At 42.3% G+C, this 19,949-nt stretch overlaps 1 protein-coding gene across 2 annotated transcripts in view; it reads left to right on the forward strand.

The window, feature by feature from the left end:
* The window catches only part of ACACA (acetyl-CoA carboxylase alpha), a 122,264-nt gene that overhangs the window by 37,611 nt on the left and 64,704 nt on the right, over positions 1-19,949 (forward strand). For both annotated transcript variants that reach the window (XM_010009045.1, XM_010009044.1), the window contains 10 exons: positions 671-784; positions 1,404-1,493; positions 1,921-2,039; positions 9,365-9,388; positions 11,998-12,141; positions 12,766-12,862; positions 14,181-14,288; positions 16,462-16,518; positions 16,823-16,867; positions 19,746-19,787. In XM_010009045.1, coding sequence (XP_010007347.1) covers positions 671-784; positions 1,404-1,493; positions 1,921-2,039; positions 9,365-9,388; positions 11,998-12,141; positions 12,766-12,862; positions 14,181-14,288; positions 16,462-16,518; positions 16,823-16,867; positions 19,746-19,787 — 840 coding nt within the window. The remainder of the gene's footprint in view (positions 1-670; positions 785-1,403; positions 1,494-1,920; positions 2,040-9,364; positions 9,389-11,997; positions 12,142-12,765; positions 12,863-14,180; positions 14,289-16,461; positions 16,519-16,822; positions 16,868-19,745; positions 19,788-19,949) is intronic.

A 19,949-nucleotide genomic window follows, 5' to 3' on the forward strand; every position in this document is an offset into this window, starting at 1 on the left:
AAAGGTGCCACTTTGGGGATCTCTCCTTTTATTTCAGACCTTGATTGCTCAAAAGGAGTGGGGTGTTTGAAGCTGCTCAGTGACCTTATGTTTCCTTCAGGATTGTATTTGTGTCCTTGAACCATTCTGTTATTGAACTTCTCAGCAGCATGCTGGGGATGGTGCTGCAGTCCTCCTGTATGTCTTTATGTTGCTCTTTCACTTCATTTTCCCCTTCAAGCTGCTTCCCCTTCCTATCTCCATGTCCTTCATGTTGGGCATTTAATACCTGGCACCAGTGTCTCTTGATTCCTCTGCTGGGAAGCTGTGAAAGGCAGTCTCTGTTGCTGGCCTCCCCACAGCTGCTGCCTGCCAGATCTGCTTTCCAATTAACAGCCGGTCAGGCAATCCCCAGGACTAGCAGCTCTGCAGTGCTAAATCACATGCACTGATGGAACTTGATTGAAGCTGTTCCTCTTCTCCATGGGGAATTGCCAATAATACAAACTGAGCAGATACACAAATGAGGCTGGGGAGGGGAGCATCACCCAGGTGCCACAGAATTCACAGGAGAAACCAGTCACCTCTTCTGGGATGAAGCAAACTCTTGCTGCCTTGGAGGTAACAGCCTCCTGCTGAGGGCCCCACATAGCTCCTTTCACTGACACTCCTTGTGTTTGCTCTTTGCCAGGTTCTCATTGCTTCCCATTTGCCATCCTACGAGCTGCGTCACAACCAGGTGGAGTCCATCTTCCTGTCTGCTATCGACATGTATGGACACCAGTTCTGCATTGAGAACTTGCAGGTATCTACTTCTTATTTCCCTGGTTTCATCTCACTGCTTTTAATGTTCCTGTATAAAATCTCACCTGTAGTCCCAAAGTCCCTGTGGCTCCATATGGTGTTATCTTGGTTTCTAGGTTCCCCCTCATTTTTGTTTTCATTCCTGCACTGATACCACAATGACCTCATCATGGTCATGTTCTTCACTGAGAGAGTGGTCAGTCATTGGAACAGGCTCCCCCAGGACGTGGTCATGATACCAAGCCTGTCAGAGTTCAAGGAGCGTCTGGATGATGGTTTTAGTCATATGGTTTAGCTTTAGGTGACAGAAGTTTAGTTTTCCCTGACAGAAGGAGGGAGTTGGACTGGGTCATTCTTTATCAGTCCCTTCTAACTTGAGATCATAGAATGATAGAGGTTCAAAGGGACCTCTGGAGATCAACCCCACTACCAGAGCAGGATCCCTTAGGGCGAGTCACAATGTTCTATGATTGTGTGATTTAATATAAAAATTATTGATGAACAACAGGAAAAGCATGGAAATCAGAACTGGTGAGACTTGATTTGGGTTTTTTTGCCTGACTGTATTTGCAAGACAGGCAGTTCTCTCTTAAAACTCTGCTTAATGTGATCTCTTCTAGAAACTCATTTTGTCTGAGACATCCATCTTTGATGTGCTACCCAACTTTTTCTACCACAGTAACCAGGTGGTAAGAATGGCAGCTCTGGAGGTAAGTTTATTCCTATTGAAAATAAAAATATTTTTATTTTTCTGTGTTTTTTGTTTTGTTTTGACCACTAATGCCCTGCAAGATTAAGAGAGCTGTAGGTTGTGCAGAATCTGAAATACCTGCAGTCTGACATTTAACAGCATTAATTGTCATAGTTGACTGAAATTTCAGATTCAAATTGTCTTTTTTGCTTGAAGAAGACTTAGGTGGTTGAAATGGTTGAAAGTGAAACTGCTGTCAGAGAATGTGATCAGCCTGCCCTGCGTGCCTTGTGCTGATGGCTGAAAATTCTGGTTGAATTACAGTTGTAATTTGGAGGTATCAGTTTGGGTTTTAATATTTTTTATGTCTTTGGTGCATTGTGTCTTCTTTCTCACTTTCTGCTTCCTTAGCACAGTTGAGCTGATTTGAGTTTCTCCATAACCAGGTGTATGTTCGAAGGGCATATATTGCCTATGAGCTGAACAGTGTCCAGCATCGCCAGCTGAAGGACAACACCTGTGTGGTGGAGTTCCAGTTCATGCTCCCTACCTCCCATCCAAACAGGTCAGATCACATGTTCAGGTGCCTTTGGAATCAGAGGGGCTACATCCCATCTTGGCAAAGAAAACGTGCAATAGAATTGGTGGAGAAAGGGAGTCTCAGTGCCTCAGATAAGCACAAACCATTTCGGATAAATCCCTACATTATCCAGTTCCTTTTAAAACCTCAGGAGCTGTGGGTAGTTTGTGCAGTTTGGATTAATTGACATATGATACTGTTTTCATGTATTTTCTGATTTTGAAGTTCACCTTCTGTAGTAACATTCCTCTAGAATTCCAGTTCTAGCTGAATCCCAAGTCTTCCAAAAGATACAATGCTATACAGGATAATGAAGTACTTGGAATCTTAATGAAGAGCAGTCGAACAGTCTGTGCCCCCTTCCTGCCAGCCCTTTGTAACTGGGGTTCTCTCTACTTTCAAACCTGGCTTTATGGGATAAGGTGAAATCTTTTCTAGGCTATGTTTTTCTGACTGAGGAGACCAAGATGCATGTATGACTGTATCCTATACACAAGTGCTGGAGCTGACAGACTTTGGTTTTCAGTCAGTGTGTTTCACTTCTCATGATTGCGACCCAAAGCATCATCTACTATCTTCCCTGTCTTCTAGAAAGGCACATCTCCTAGGGTGTGCTAAGATAATTAAAAAAACAAACAAACACCAAAACACAAACTTCATTATCAGAACGTTTTCAGCATCCATCAGGTTAGTCAGTTCCTGTGTTTTTTCCTTTGCAACAGGAGCTCAAGAGGGTATTTTAGACCCTATTTTCTTGTCCCTGGCAGCGCAGGGTGTGCTGGAGCCGAGAGGCGCAGTGAGCTCCGTGGCCACCGGGTGCCACTCTTGGTCTGTGCTGCTTTGGCACTGTGGGACCAGTGCTATTTTTCTCCTTTGTTTCCAAACATCTTTTTCCTTATTTTATTTTTGGTGGGGCTGGGCTGTGGAGTCCAGTCTCGCTTCATTGAGAATCCATCAGTACATTATATGAAATGGTTTTCAGAATCTGGTTTGCTAGAAACGAATGACTGTCCTCAACAAGCAGCACAAAACACTCATGATACAAATGGGACATGCATTTGGTCTCATCTGTTTCCTACATTTCTAGAATATTTGTAAATAATTGCATACTATTTTTAGTATACCCCTTTATAATACTCTCTCCCTGCACTCATTCTTTCTCCATTTCTTCTCTTTGCTGGTTTCAGTTACCTCTGTTTCTTGGGGCTTGTTTGGCTTGCCCATGCTGACCACTGCTCTATTACTGTGCACAAACTTAATTGGACAAGGTCAGCTGGAAGAGGAGAACTGATACCTGCTTGGGGAACAGCTTCTTTGTCCTGAAATCTCCTCTCCCCTTGAAGCTGAATTTGTTGGGGCAATGTTCTGAAGCTTGATTCCGCTGACTGAAAATGCATCGTGGTCCTTGCGCAGAGGCGAGCAAGCTTGGGGACAAATTCCCTGCTTGAATTCAGTTCCTTTGAGTTGCGCTTCCATCTGTTAGTGATGAATTTGGCTCCTGTTGCTTGATGCAGCTTCTTGCAGTGTGTACCTACTTGTGTGGCTATTGTGTGGCTGGGTGCTGAAGCACAGCCTGTAGCAGGATACTTAGGGGTTTAAAATAAGCACCAAGTGGGTAGGTTTAAGCTGACTGTAAAGGCAGACCTTATGTTAAGACCAAGACACAGAAATCTCAAAACTCTGACATTGTCTTGCTTAAGTTGTCTTTGTTGTTTTTCACCATGTTCTACGTCCATTGTATGTTTTTTGTATGTAGCATTGAGATTTTAGACTGAAAAGCTAAAATTGCTTTCCAAGGGCAAACCCCAAAACCAAAATATCCCAGGTGACCAAAGCAAAACAGCCCTTTGAGGCTCTGCAGGGTCGGGTCCTGGTGAACCAGGAGTAGATACCAGAGAGCATTGTCTCTTGGATCTAGTGTTGACTGTATGATGCAACACATTTTTCAGCACTTTATCAGATATTTTTAAGCCCTTGTCCCTTTTCTGTGTCATTTCTGTGAACATTTAAGGGTCTGAACTTTACTGGAGCAAGTATTCATGTAGAGAAGATAGTAACTAATAATTGTGGCTATATTTAAATTTTTTTATTGGTATTTAACCCTGGTATGCCTTGACTTAATTATAGTAGAAACAATCACAGTCTCTACTTCTGATCTGACTAGTCACAGCTAGACACTCAGTCTTCGTATTTTTGGCCACTGAATGATTGCCATCAACTACCCACAGGAAAGCTTTACATGGAAGTAGAAAGGAGAGCAAAGCTGTTAAATCTGCTAACAAAGTCATAGAATTGCAGCCTGCTCCTGGTGGGTTTGGCAGGCAGAAACTGTTTTGGGAATTACTTGTTTAAATTAATAGAAAGCATCCTGTTGTAAGAATCCCACTGATTCCGGTTGCAAGGGTAAGACATAGGGAGAAAAACTGCTTCTAATTGAAACCATAGAGAGCTTGATAGATCAAACCCAGCATTCCTTGTTGCCCAGTGCATGGCAGATGAGGAGTACAGTGTAACCATCTGGTGCCTTTTGAAGCAAATGGAGTTTTCAAGCCCTCTCCAAGCAGAGGAGTTGGGGTAATCCAGTCTGGAGGAAGCGATCCGAGGGTATCTATGGGCTGCTGATGGCTGTGTGCTGCAGCAGGGTACTGCAAACAAACACTTCAGTGCAGAGCCCCTTGCATTTGGATAACCTGCCTCTTTCAGTCATCTAGAGTCCTGGTGAGAAAAGATGGGAGAGAGAAATGAGCCCTGTTCTGAGCTGTTCTTTGCTTCCCTCTTGTTCAGACTGCCCTGCTGAGATGGGAAGCTGGTGGAATATTGACTGGTGTTTAGAGAGTTCAGCTTCCTTTGTGAGAATGGCAAGCCAGGTGACAGACACTGAAAGGCCTTTCTTAGGTGTTCAGCACATGAAACAGTGCTTGCCTAATCTTAGCTTAAAATCTTCTGTTCAAAGAAACATTGTGTGTCTAGTATAGAGAGAAGGAGAGGGAATTATAGTGCTTTTTCAAGAGAAGTTTTTTTTTCTAATAATCCCCCTCTCCTGCTTTCGAACAGCCTTTCTTATGTTTGAAGCTATAAGGTTTAAATTAAAGTGGGACATTGTCTGCTGTAGCCAGCTTTTGGAGCCTGCTGCACAATTGTGCTGCTGCACTGCTCCTCCTGAAGCATCCCCATTTCTCCAGCTCCCTGCATTCCCCCAGCCAGGTTCAGCTGCTCTCCTGATCTTCCCTTCCCCAGTAGCAGATATGCTGGAGGATCAAAAAGGAAGAATTCAGAGATAAATGTGTTTCCACAGAACAGATCCCTCTGTTTTACTCAGAGGTAGATGTGTTCCCTTTGTCAGAAACTTAGGGCAATTGCTGACAAGGGTGACCTAGAGATGCTGGATATGTCTTTATTTTGGGCTATGGCAGTGGTACCACAGGGCTCTACTTTCTGAATATATTAAGCCACAAAGGAAACTGAAATGCAACCCAGACTGTTTTGCTCACTCTCATGCCTTAGCCATGCCTTCCCAATCCTCCTCTGCCTCCCTTTTGTCCCAGGTGCCACCCCTGACTGCCACACTTGGCCTTGAGAGGTCCTGGGAAGTCTAGAGTCAGGATGTACCATTGGGAGGTGGAGGTGAAGGAAGGTTTTAGCTCTGCAGATGAAGACTTTAAGTTTTGATAACTGGCTTAGGTAGCTTTTAAGCAGGGTTTACTTTTGAAGCTTGATAAACAAGATGTCTGATACTGGCTAGCCCCAGTCACCTTTGGAGCTGGGAATGCACACAACTTAGCAATCATGGACACAGAGGCAAATAAATCTCTTACTTAGACTTGGCAAGGTTGAATTAATTTTTGGGACTTCATCTTGCTGTCCGTGATACTTCCAAGGGTAGAATTCAAGTCACTAGTTGCTTTGTATTTCCAAGGGTATCAGTATAAATACCCCAACTACTCTGTGGTTTGTTTTGCCAGTACCTCCTCTTTCTGTTCTTGTGGATGTGTGTTGACCCTGCCTGGACTTCGATGTTGCTGATCTCAAAGCTTAAGACTGATGCATGGTCTCTCATTTGCTGTCTCTTCATGTTTTATCATCTATGGAGTATTTTGGCTGTTCTTTTTTTGTCAGCCTCTTCTTTAGCTTACAGGTAGAAACCATTTTGAAGTGTGAAAGCCAAATTAAATATTGCTCTTTCCAAACAGCGCTTTTTGCAGAAGAATAAGAAACCAAAACTCACACTTAGAGCAGTGTTTGTACGTTCCTTCCTACTGTCCTTTTACAATGATACAAGATTTTAATTTCTGCCAAAATGGAAGTGTTTTCTGTGGACTAGAGTAGTTGCTTAAACAGCCTCTTGCATAATTCTTTGGATTGGTAGTGTTGAATCAGTGGTGCTGCTTTGGACTCTTAACCATACCAGCCTGGAGACCTGAGTGTGTAACTCGTAGCTTATCATTAGGTAGCCTGAGGTCCCCTCCTTGTTGCGGGAGACTGGCTGATATCAGGAGGGAGGAGGGGAAAATGATTCCAGGACACCTGTAAATCCCTGCAGTTTCATGCTGAGGGTTTGATGTTAATTAGACAGCAGGCAGCAGTAATGTGTTGCAGTTCCCTTGGCTTGCCTGTTTCAGAAAGGGCAAAATCTTCCAACAGAGCAAAGAAGGGGCTGTTGAAGGGGCAGCAAACTGAATGGAACGATGATAATTTTATGCAAATTGGACTTCAGTAGCAGATTCAGCTTGGCTGAATCACAGAGGGAAGAGAAGAATAAGGAAAGAAAGAGGGAGAGGAAAAACCCAATCAAAATGTATGGTTTGAGGCATGTTCCACAGCCTTCTGTTTAGATTCTTCTACAGAAAAGAAGAAACATAAGAGGAATTCCTCTGGTCACAGCCAGTGGAATTGCTCTTTCTCCTGTGGTACTGCTGTTAATAACTACAAGTGGGTTATTCAGCCGACCTCTGCTGATTCCGCTTTGCTGCCTGATTTCAAAAGCTTTACCCTGCACTGGCACTCAATCATAGCTTGATATAACCAGTGGTGCTTTGCATGCATTGCCATCGTTTTCATAGGGAAGCACTTGTGTTTAAAAAAAAAACAAATTCAGATTCAACCAGGAAGTGCAGAGGGGAGCTAAGAGGATTTTTGTTATCTGGAGCAGGAGGAGTAATTGTAACAGAAGAGTTTTCATTGGTATGGAGCAGATTCCTAGGGAGATCAGCTTCCCTGGTCAAGAAGCCTTTTTAAAAGTTCAGAAGAGCCAGGGAGAAGGGCAGGGGGCTGGTGTGGTGAGAAGGTTTGTGATCCTGTTCTCAGCCCTGTGGAGCTGGCTCTGGAGAGCACTGTGGGTGTGTCCTCCATCAGCTGGGCTTTTATCCACAGCCCTGGTGCTGCCATTGCCATGAGACCCAGCAGGATGCCCTGCAGCAGGAGTTTTTTTCTAGTCAGAGTTGTGGAGGTGTAGCTCAGGGAGTGAACTGGGCTGCCTTTTCACAAGGCTTGGTTGGGCCACAAACATTAAACCTTTACCTCTTAGTGCATTTTAGGGACAAGTGACAATCCAGCTCACGATGCAATTAAGCCCTTCACAGCCACAATGAGCTGCAGATGCAAAGCCAGGCCCATAGTGTGCAGCTTGAAAATTATTCCTCCCTTCTTTTCTGACATCTCCAGCCACTGGGTCTTCTGTTTTCCTCATTGTGATTCTTGCCATAGTCTCCTCAGCTCTGTACTACGTGGCTGGAGAACGGTTCCTGGAGCAAAGCAACAGGGTGCTTTTTTTTGGGACAGAAAGGAACATTTGTCATGCCTGTTTTTTTCCTGTCTGTTTTCTGAAAGCATTCCAGTGGCCACTACACAAGTGTACCTGTAGGAACTGCCAGTCCTCTCCAGACTATTTTTTCCAACTGATGTAGATCACATGCAGCTTTCCCACCATTTGCCAAGCTAAAAAAAAAAAAAAAGTCTCAACCCTCTGAGGTCTTGTGGCCCTTTTGGTCCTGCCTACAGCCTCTGCAGCAGTGTCTCTTCCCACTGCCTCCCAGTGAATAAGTTGTGTTGCTTACCATTGAACAGATACATCTTTAGGCCATTTTGTGCCATCTCCTGTACAGCTTAAGGAGATCATGGGAACTTTTTGTGCCTCTACCAGTAATGCACCAGACCTACGACCTTGTAGTGAATCTGGCTCTGCTGTGACAAAACCAGTTTGGGAACAGGACTAGGTGCAGTCAGTGTATTTAGCAATGTAACCATGGAAATACATTGGCTGTTAACTATCAAGACTTCATGCCCAGTAACCTGGGGTCTTGCCTGTGATCAACATGTTAAGAAAGTGCGTGGTTTGATCTCCCACAGCTTTCTTCAGAGAAGGGGAGGGTGAATGTCCAGTTACGTGCTTCTTGAAGCTTTGCTTTCAATGTTTTCATGCTCGCTAATCCCTTTGCACAAGCCTCCTGTGTGCACGGTTTTTTTTCCCCAATTTAATCTTTACTATTTTGTATGTCACAATACAGCAATCTCTACATCTTGCATGGAGCAATACACTACCTTATGCTTTCATGAATGTAGCTAGGAGGGGCTGGACTGTGCTGTTCTTAATCTGGTATGAAAATGTGCCCATCACCACCTTTCTGTGCATCACTAAGCCCTCATCTGCATGAAAAATGTGAAGAGCTGGACTGATGTTATAAAAGGAACTGTAAAATTTCCCTAAAGTTAGCTTGAAGTTCTCTTTGTCCTTTTTGGTATTCAAGGCCTTGAATGCTGAAAATGCAAAGTATGACAAGGTGTTTATGCGTGTGCTTGCTTTATTACTGCATTGTTGTGGGAGCCAGCACGTGGGCTGCAGCTCAGCCAAGAGGTTTGGCAAGGAGAATTTGGTTTGCCTTCCTCAACCTGCTGCAACCTCCTGTGTGAGATGGTCACTTCCAGCATCTGGGCTGTTTGCCTTTCTGTCGGGGAGTGCAAGCCCCCTGCTCTGCCCTTGCTTGTGTATGCAAAGGGCTTGTAGTGGGGTCAATAAGAGATGCTGTAGAAATGCAGAGGACCTTGCAAATACAGTGTGTTTTCCTGGGGGGTGTTATTTGCATGTTTTGTCTGTGGTCTGTGCTCATTCCCATGGCAGCTGTGGCAAGCGAAGTCAGGTGGTGGGTGCCATCTCAGGGTCAATGAAATTGAGTTTTGCCTGATACCTGATGGTTGACAAATTTTGGTTTAGTAAATTGTAAACTTGTAGCTGGTCAGTGTATCAGCTTAATGCTAGTTCTTTATTATGGCTTTCACTAACCAATCTGTAACTAACTGTGGTTGTTTGATTACAGAGGGAACATCCCCACGCTAAACAGGTACGGTACTTGTCATCTTTTAAAATTTGAAAAGACAGACTAGAAAGAAGTAGCCTAATACTTAATGTTTTAACATGTTTTGTTTTAATGCCCTTACCTTTACTTGGGAAGCTCTCAAACATAACTCCTTCCCTTTTCCTCTCCCTTTGTCTAAAACATGTTCTCAGCTTTTCTTTACCCTTTAAAAAACCTTTGCATGCAGCAGTTAAAAATGAAATTTGCCAGGTGACTCAGCTCATCTGCAGTATGGTACACAGTCAACTTTTAGCAGAATGCTGTTTCTAGGGTCTCTTTTTTGGAACCAGATTCCCAGCTGTTCACCCTCTGCTAGGGTGTCACAATGAAACAAGCAGTTATTCCTAGCTGATAGCAGACCTGTTGCTGCTCTAAGTTTCTTGCAACTAGTTTAGAATCTGTTGAGGCTGTCTCACTGCCCTCACACCATAGATGAATCTACATCTCAAACAGCTGACAGCATGTTTTGTTGTGTTTTGGGTGCTAATTTTTCCTCCTATGTCTCAGTTGAAAAGTATTTCTTGTTTTAAATAATACATGAAAAATGTCTGCTGTCTTTTTTGTTTAGTTACTGTTCTGTGGTATTTTTTGTATTAGTTGTAAGAAATGTACACCAAGGCATGTCCTGAAATTTTTTTCCCTTTCAAAATATGAATACCTATTATTTGTTACTGCTTACAAGCCTATTTAGGGAGAAATAGTCAAAATGGGCTTGAAAGTCTCATGGCTCTTAATCAGAGATAAATTATAGAGACATAGAGTGACTTTAAACATGGAGAGCTATTACTCAAACTGATGCTATTTTAGATGTGTTAACAATATACTTGGGACCATATCACAATGGTTTTCTCTCTGAAGAAAGAAAGAAAGAAATCTTAGTGAAGCTGGAAAGCAGCAGTGTCAGCAACCTGCAGATTGGTCCTGGTTGTGTGGGTTGGACCCTGCTCTGCCCGTTGTGCCACGGGTGTCTGATCCAGCATGGCACTTGAGCAGCTCTTTGACTTTACAGGTTGGAAATTAAGCACGTGCTGTGCTGAATCAGGGCCCTGATTTTTTTTTTCCCCATTGCCTTCTGCCTCCTGTTGTGGCAACAGCTGAGGAGGACAGAAGCTTCAGTTCATTACTGTCTTCCCAAGCCCAGGGGAGAATGAAACAAGTGCAAGTGCACTCACTGTTCCTGGGACACACGGCACTGCTGGGCACTGCTCAGCATTCTTGTCTCCTCAGAGCAAGCTTGAATGGTGCAGGGAGATTTGGAAGTAGGTCCTTCAGCGAATGAAGATGACTCTGTAGCACAGTTCAGGAACTGTAAATGATTGCAGACAAGACAAAGCCCAACTCTAGTAGCTAAGGAAAGGATGTCTAGCTAGTTTCATGGTTTTTGTTCACTGTGTGAGAAACTTCTGCTAGACCTCACCGTAACATTGTGGGTCTTTAAAAAAAATTAATAATAGCCCAACTCCCCCAAACCAGAAGCTATGTCATAGCTGGTGTGTGCTGCCATAGCAGTTGAACTGTGTGAGAACTCAGTAATACTTTAATATATTCAGGATGTTGCCCTGTGCCAGGAAGGAATGCTGACCTTTAGTGCAGGGTGCTCCTACGTTAACCACAAGTCTTTCTCAGTGCCTTCCTCTGAGCTTGTGTGGATCTGTTAAAGCCCTCCTCATTTGAATAAGGGCTTGGTCCTGTGTGGGTGATGTGTGTACTGGAGTGTAGCTTAGTGCTTGAACAGCAGACACCAGGCATTAGCATGGCAGTAGTAAGTGTCTGGAGCTCTGCCTTCCTTGCTTCTTAAGATAGATGCATTCTGTGGCCAACTGCTTGGATTTAGCAGCTGCCACCTTTTAGTGATAAAAACTGAGCAAAATCAATGAGTAGGGGGAGTTGCAATGTTTTTAAAGCATGGATTAAATGAGATGGAGGAGCACATTAATTTGGTCAGCAGTAAAAGTGGAAGGCACTGTAGGAAGACTTTATTTAGGGTAGGAATAGTGGGCTAAGACTAGAAAACCCCATTTCCAATGTAGGATTTCAGAGAGGTCACTATACCACACTGCATTTGAGGAGCATAAATTATAGTAGGACCAGAAAAATTGTGGAAGCAGTAAGATAATATCACTTGGTTCAAATCAACTTGATTTGTAAAAATTTACTAAATCCTTAAAGTGTCAAAACTTAGAATTATTGCTGTTTATCTTTGCATTCTACCTGTAAAGAGAAACATACGTACAGGAGGAAAGATACGTTCAGCTTTGTATAGTCATAATTCAACTGTCATTTCAAGAAAGTCTTTAGGAAATACTTGTTTAAGAGGGTTATAACATTATTTTGTAACTGTTCCTCCTATACACTGGGACAAGGTCCAGGTAAGGACATTGATGGCACCAGAGGCTGCCAGCATTGCACGGACTTTGGAGGAGACAGCACAGCAGGTCTGTGCTGAAGAATCTAACAAATGATGCAACAGTTCAGTTGCATAAACAGCCACCCTTCAAGTGATCAGAGCACACCCACCTGCACAGATCTTTTTCCAGTGGTAATCTTACCTTCCTTGTCCCTAATAACTGTGATCTTGTTGAATTGCTGTTTAGAATGTCCTTCTCTTCCAACCTCAATCACTATGGGATGGTCCATGTAGCTAGTGTGAGTGATGTACTGCTGGACAATTCCTTCACCCCCCCGTGCCAGCGGATGGGCGGGATGGTTTCCTTCCGCACCTTTGAAGATTTTGTCAGGTATGTGGGAAAGGGGGATGGGTTTTTTTTGTGTGTTGCCAGCTTCCTAGGTGGGCCCAAGTGGAACTGGACAAAATCTTTGCCTTGTCTAGAGTCAAGTTTAAACTAGTTCTGAACTTGTTTGCTAAGTTCCTGGAGTTTCAGGTGGAAGTTGGTTTGGATCCTCTTGTCTGTCTCCTTGAGATAGCTGGAAGTTTCCGACTGCTGTGAGAGCAGTTTGCAGGCAGAAGGATCAGCATCTTGGATTTCTGCCGATTGGAGATCATTTGCAAATGTGCTGATTTCTTCTGACACTCTAGTTCATGCCTATCTACGTGGGAGGATGTGTTCTTTATGCTTTCAACCTTCTAGGCATAGGCAGAAAATCTCAGCAGAGCCCAGAGCAGTCTTGAGGGCAGCAACTGTAAGATCTCTGACAAATTTTAGAAGATCCAGGCCCTGCTTTGATTTGAGGGGTGGTGAAGTGTTGCCCCCTCATCTTTTGAGTTTCAATTCTGCAGAGGGAAGGAGTCCTTTTCTCTGCCTCCCCTCCTTAGTACCATGATTTGTGGATTTCAGTGCTTTATGCTTCCAGTGTGCTAGCAGCAGTGTGTTGATGACTAATATTACTCTGGTGTATTTCAGGATCTTTGATGAAGTGATGGGTTGCTTCTGTGACTCTCCCCCCCAGAGCCCAACCTTCCCTGAAGCTGGCCATGCTTCCTTGTATGATGAAGACAAGGTACAGTGGCTTTTCTCTTGAGATTGCTCTCCGATTGGAAATAGAAGGCATGCAGAATGCTGCAGTGACTGCAGGCTAGATACTTTTCACTAGTTTGAGTACTGGAAGCAGGAGTTAAAAGCTTTTTGTATATTATGGATGTGATTTGTTTACTTGTTCCACAGCAGATGATTCAAAGTAGGTGGCTAATTCAGTTCTAAAACCATGGCTAAATCTCTTACTCTCCATATAAATTTAGTTTGTAGCTTTTGTCATAAGCAGAATTATTGGATCCACAGTGTGACTTAAGAGTTTAGACCCATGATTAGGTTTCCAGACCTACCTTCTCTGTACATTGGAGTACTGGAACTGCTTTTCAACTGCCTTTAGCTTAAGTCTGACTTGCCACATTTTCTGTCTTACACCCTTCCTAGTCCCGTTGCCTCCTGATTCCTCCCTCGGTTCTGCCCCTTAGAACTATTTTTAGGAGGAAAAGATGAGAGGAACCCCATAACTTTTGCATTGGTGTGGAGAGCAGGTGCAGGGGAAGCAGATGGTTTATATCCTTAGTGACAGAAGACCTGTTACCCTTAGAGACACAGGTTGCTGCTCCACTGCTCTGTCTTGACCCCAACAGTGGGAAGTTCTTTTGGAATACAGTTTGTGTCCAGAATAGGGCTTGGTTTTAAACTGATCCATTGATCTTGGTGTCTGTGAGTATTGTAGCTGTGTTCCAGAAAATTACTGTCAACCTTAATGTCCTAAGATCTCTCTCTTTACCTCCCCCTCACATAATCAAGGATGAATTCCTGTGCATACTCAGTTTTTCACAGTTAACCACAGACTCTTAAATACTTAATTTGTCTTTTCTCAGAGCTCTAATTTGATTTATGCCTCAACATTATTTCCTGTTGTTGTACAGGAACAATATCTACTCATTGTTGATTTTACTTAATTTCTTTACTTTTCTTGATGTCAAAGTCCTCTACTGCATCTTGTAAAGGGAGGTCCTGACCCTGCGTTCTGTCTGCATCCACATGAAGCACACTTGAGTTAACCAAGTCAGATGTGACTGTGTCAGAATTGGATTCTTCAAATGAAGGTCCTGTTTGCTATTTGTGGACATGAACTCTTATTTCTATGAAATTACAAATTCATGAGGCTGCTTGGTCAAAGATTTTCCTCCTAGTTTTCCCTGGTTTACACATGCTCTGCTGAGGTGATTTTTTTTCCAAGGGCATCTGTGTGTTAGAGGTGTATTTGGGGAACCTCTTTTGAGAATTCCCAGGTGTTAAGTTGTTAACAATTTATTTATGGGGGATGTTTTCTTAACTTGCAGGCTCCCCGTGAGGAGCCCATCCACATTCTTAATGTTGCTATTAAAACTGACAGCGACGTTGATGACGATGGGCTGGCAGCCATGTTCAGGGAGTTCACACAAAGCAAGGTAAGTTGCCTTGATTCTCTCTCTAGAGCTGAGTGATTGTTCAGAATGGTTCTGTCTGCTTTGGGAAAAGTCAGTATGTTCCTCATAGATTTTTTTTGTTTCATTTTCAAGACAAATACATGCAACAGTTACATCCTTAATTTATCCCATCTGAAACCTTACCACTTCTTTGACTGGATCTAGCTGCACCTTTCTGAAGCCTCCAGGTCCTTGTTTCTCTTTGCTGATCTCATTCTGATCCATCAGGTTGGGATTTCTTCCCTTTAATCTTTGATAGGGTAGAAAACCTTTAAGTTTTTGAACACTTCAGATCAATCTTCAGTATCTATCTACAGATGGTGATAAAGTTGTTAGATGAGTAGGAGAGGCATGGAAAGTGACATTAAAATGGTCTGTATCTTCTGTACCATGATTATCTGAATGCAATTAAAATTTGTTCTCCTTGTTGTGGGTGTGCTGGAGCATCCACCTGGTGTGATATTTCTGGCACAAGGTGGAATTGGTTCATTATGTTCTGTTGCTCCTTCATAAGGATGGGATACACTTCAGACTTACCCAGTGTGAGTGCACTGGTCAGCTGGGAGACACCATGTGTTGGGGGTGGCTTTGTGTCCAAGCTGGTGCCTGCCTGCACTTCCTTTTCTGGTTGGTGTGAAAATCTCCTCAACTTGTGGGTGTGAAGAGCCCATCAGGCACTGGGGCTTTGCTGCATCTGTGGTACCTGCAGTGACCTGAGCTAGTCACTTCTAACTTTGTTTACCAGTGTGTGAGGTGGCAAAACATTCTGAAAAAATGAGGGCTTCCAAAATGGGGCTGGTATCCATGCGACTGCAGCAGCTTCCTGTCCCTTTAAGGAAAGGAAAGGATCAAATATAAAAATTAAAACTAGTTTTGCTTTTCATCTGCTTGATCATGCTCCAGGCGTTTTATGGGAGGGGATAAAAGGAAAGAAAGAAAGAAAGAAAAAAAATTCCAAAACACATTAAACTATCAAATAGGTTGATCCAAATTGTCCAAATAATCTTCTAGTCCCAGCATGTTGTGTGTGGTTTTTTTAATAGAAATTAGGATCATATACTTGTAAATGACTTGTGGAGGAGATTGAGGCAGTCAGTGTAAATGGAGTTTCTCCAGGTGCTGATGGCTAATCGCTCTGTAATAGCTGTGGACTTGCTGTGAGACCCACATTATTACCATGTAATCAGAATCCTGTTGCTATGCTGTTATTGTCTGCCACTTGTGGAATTTTAAAAGCAATAACAATTTTTGCTTTTTAAATCATGGCATTATTAAAGTTATTTTCTTCCTCTTGCCATGAATATAGTCACTGATGCTCATTTTCAAAGGGCTTAACCTTAGTAAAACATTTCAGTCTGTGCTGAAAGGGGTTGTTTTGTCCCTATTCTAGTTGAGTTCTTGCTTCTTTTTTTTTGTTCTTTGTCTTGTTTTCTTTGCTTTTAAATTGGAAAAAAAGGGAGAAATGGAAAAGTTTTAAAAAGAGGAGCAGAATTCTGGCATCTTGACAGTTTAAAAGATCAGTGGTTTGGCAAATACTGATGGCAGCAGTCTCCTGAAATGTGGCTTAGTGCAGTTTGATAAAGAAGCTACTGGAGTGGATATTCTCTAATCTATTTGAAAAAACTAAGTATCGCCCATCGTTTCTCACCTTAGCAATATTGATACATGTGCCCTTTGGTCTGGCTGGTCTGTGTGTTTATTGTGGCCAAATGAAGTGTGAGCTACATGCTTCTTGGCTTAGTTTCTTTAAAACTCATTTTCCATCGTTTTCCATGGCCTTACCATGTTTATGCTGTGCTCCCTTCAGAAAGTAACCTTTGCAAAAAAAGACCAACTTGCTTTGCAGAAATGAACAAGAATATTTCCTGCAAGACTTGTAAAGGACTCTTCTGCTTTCCTTGTTCACAAGGCTCAGCTGGAATACTCTGTTCTTGGGATTTGGTTACTAATGTCTTCAGATTTCATGTATTTGCATATGTGTGCTCCAAGTTGATCATCAGATGAGAAATCTTAGCTGTGTAGTGGACTAGGAATTTCCAACAGAGCTGCAGAAGGATCTGTAGAGCTTTTTCAGTTCACAGAAACATTTCCCTGTCTTTGGTGTGTTCTTTCTCTGCTAATTCAGTCACCTGATTCCATCCTTGCCTTTTTACAGAAATCAGTCCTGATCGAACATGGGATTCGGAGGCTGACTTTCCTTGTAGCACAAAAGGTATTTTGATCTCTCTCATACTCTTCAGAACTCTTGGATTTCTAGCTCAGAGTAGCATTCACAATGTGTTTTTTCTGAATTAAATGCTGTATTACCTATATTTAGTTTTCTCTTCACTGTTTTTATTCTCTAAAATTGGAGATGGTTTTGATGAATTCGCTTAAGAAAATTAATTTACAATTGTAAACAATCTTGGCACCTCTTGTATTCTTGAATTAATTAATTTTTGATTTTCATCCTAATTGGTAGCTTTCTTCTGCTGTTTTTTTCTTGTCTTCCTGTGTTCGTATGTTTCGTTTGTAAGGACTTCAGGAAACAGGTCAACTATGAGGTGGATCAGAGATTCCATGTAAGTAAAAAGGGCCTAGAACATGGTGGTATTCTTGACCTGAGGCCAGGAGGTCACAGAAGTAACTCTGGGCTTCTCATTTGGTTCTTAGTCAGGCCATTTAATGCCAACATTAGTGTCAGAGTTGAGTGAAGGATTTAAACAAAGGTTTAACTTCAAGTACAGGAGTGACCTTTTGCATTCGAGGGGGGCCATTCACATGCTGAAGTCACTCTCCTGACCTGGCTGAGCTCATGACTGCCACATCAATACAGATCTTGTTTCAGTATTGTTTGGTGTTTTAAAATATGATTATACAATTAAGCTTTTTTGTATTTCTTGTGTTGTATGCTGATTTCTTTAGTTTTCTCACTGATTTTGAAGTAACTTAGAAGAGTAATTCAAGTGACTTGCTAAATTTTGCACAATGACTTAGTCATGTGGAAAATGTTTGATGCTCTTACTGCTAAGAATTACTGTTTTCCCCAGGGCTTGGGCATCAGCAAGGACCAGTTTAGCCCTGTTTTCAAAGTATTAAGGTATTTCAAGGTGGCAATGTAAGGCACAAACCAGATTTTTATCCCTTGTGTATCTACTTTACAACTCTGGAAGTTATTAGGGGTCTTGAAAATGCAGGAAATTCATCCTGTGCTCAACACAGCTTGTTTAGCAAGCAAAAGGAAAAGGAAAGGAAGGAAAGGAAAAGAAAAGAAAGGAGAGAGAGGAAAAGAAAAGGAAAATTAATTTACAAATCAGTAAAAAGTTGTAACTGAATACATGTGGGTATCACCATGTGGGAATCACTGCCCACAGTAGAAGTACAGATGTGTATCCATCAACAGCTCAGGTAGGAAAATGGTTTTTGGACCTTGAGCAAGATAGTCCAGGCTTTAGATTGTTTAAAAAAGCAAGTTTAAGAGAACTGAATTGATACTTGGTGAACGAAATATAGGAGTGTATGAATAAGCACTGTTGCTTGTGTCAGTGGTCAAAAAGGAGACATAAAAAATGAAAGGAATCATCACAAAAAGTTTGCCCTGAGCTGCCATTTGGAGAAATGGACTGTTAGGATGCTCCTGGTTCCTGAGCCAGAGGAGGCAGCATGGTGTGTCATCTGTTTGCAAAGTTTGTAGAGTACCTCTGGGATCTTCTGTGAGTGTCAGTGTTTATTACTATCTCTTATTCTGTTTATTACTGGACCAACTATTAACTTAGCCAGGGCTTGGGCTTGGGTTTGTTTTTGTTTTAATTACAGTCTATATAATTAGTTCCCAGCATGTTGAGGTAATAGAGAGTTGCTCCAGCAAGCTTCCAATTTCCTCATCTCATTAGGTTTTTAACGTGATTATTAGTATAATAATCAACTATGATGATTTCTGTTGTAGCTTTTCACATTCTGCAGTTTGCAGGGTGTCTTGATTGGCTAATTTAGGCAAATTATTTTGATTGTCTTGATGATGGTTGGTTGATTAGAACACAGCAGGGGTATAATTCTTCTGCCTAGGAAATGGAGCACTCTTTTGGATTTTGGTACAGGAGCACTGAGAATTTTTGTATGTGTACACATCTAATTATTATATTTGCCCACAATGCTACTCAGATGCCTTGGAAGCAATTACATTAGTGATAGAATGAGCATGGATGATGTGAGGAGAAATTGGCAGCATGCAGAGGAGGGACAGGTAGGAGGGATTTGGAAGAGAAGTGAGGAAACATGGAAGTGGTTGTTTTCTTAGAGTACAGTTGATGCTCATAGGCTCACCTGATACACCCCTTGCCTGAATATTCAGGCAGGATTTCCTGTAGTGGCTAGTCTGAAAGATACACTCCAGGCAAACATAAGTTATTTTGCTCAACTGAGAGTCATCAGGTGAAGTTCTGGGGACTGTTTTTTATAGGAGGTAAGGAAGATGACCAGCCAGAAGATTACTTCTAGCCTTAAAAGCTGTGTTGCTCAGTGGAGCCTTATGCTCTGTCCGTGCACTGGTGTGCTGGATCAAGCTAAGGTTGCACTTCCTTATTGATAGTGATCCAGAAGTTCAGTGAGTCCAGGTCAGATCCCTTCTTTTTTTTTTCCTTAGTAAGACAGCCCTGGCAAGTTATGTATGCTCTCTCAGGTCACCTTTAGCATAAAGGCTGGTATTCTCATGGTGGTGCAAAGCAAACCAGAGTTCCTCTGCCCAGTAAAAGTGTGATCCCACAGAAGTGGGTGGCTTTGCTCAGATGGAACTGGAGGGGTAGGTAGAAGGATGGGTTTAGTCTTTCTCTTTTCTAAGACGTGCAGTGCACCCCAAAAATGTAAATCCCATGTCATTTGTAGGGTTTTATCTATAACAGATAAACCTATTAATATTTGAGAGACTTGCAGAAAACTATTTAAGGATAGTAAGGATACATAAGGATATTGAAGGATACGTAAGGATAAAGTTATTTGATTACAATTCACTGTTTTCCTTGGGAAGAGAGTATTTCTAGCAGTAATAGTATGAAGAGAGCTATTGAATAGAGATCATTGTTTTGTGTGCATCTGCTTACATAATGGAGTATTAATATCCTTGTATGGCTCCCAAACATTTCCACAGTAATCATAATCATTCTAGAGCTAGAAGTTTCCCTCTTCTGTCTGGACAGTTCCATGTTATTGTCTGTTAATAGTTGACAACAATAATAAAAAGCCAATCGAGTAGCATCTGTTGCATTAACAGACAGGTCTAAATGACCTCTGCTGCCTTCTTGAGAGGAACTTGATTTTTTATTATCCTTTGTGATGTTGACAAACTAGCTTGTATCAACTTCTGTTAGCTCTGCTGTGGTGCTACCCCAGGTCTGGCCTGTGAGCACTCTGGGTAGATCAAATGTCTTATTTTTGAAGGACTAACATCATTGCTTTTATTTTCAGAGGGAGTTTCCAAAGTTCTTCACATTCCGTGCCCGGGATAAGGTAAGTTGTATATTTTTAATATTTTTCTCTTAAGTGTTGCCTTTATCCTTCTTTCATGTAGCTGTTCCTTGCCAGTCTAAGAGGGTGGGAGGTACTTCAGGCCAGCTTCACTGCCTCGCTTGGTGTTTTCTCTTCCCTCACTAGGCCAGTCTGCACACACAG

The sequence above is a fragment of the Chaetura pelagica genome, unplaced genomic scaffold (assembly GCF_000747805.2).
Source record: "Chaetura pelagica isolate M959 unplaced genomic scaffold, ChaPel_1.0 scaffold72, whole genome shotgun sequence".
Lineage (NCBI taxonomy): Eukaryota > Metazoa > Chordata > Aves > Apodiformes > Apodidae > Chaetura > Chaetura pelagica.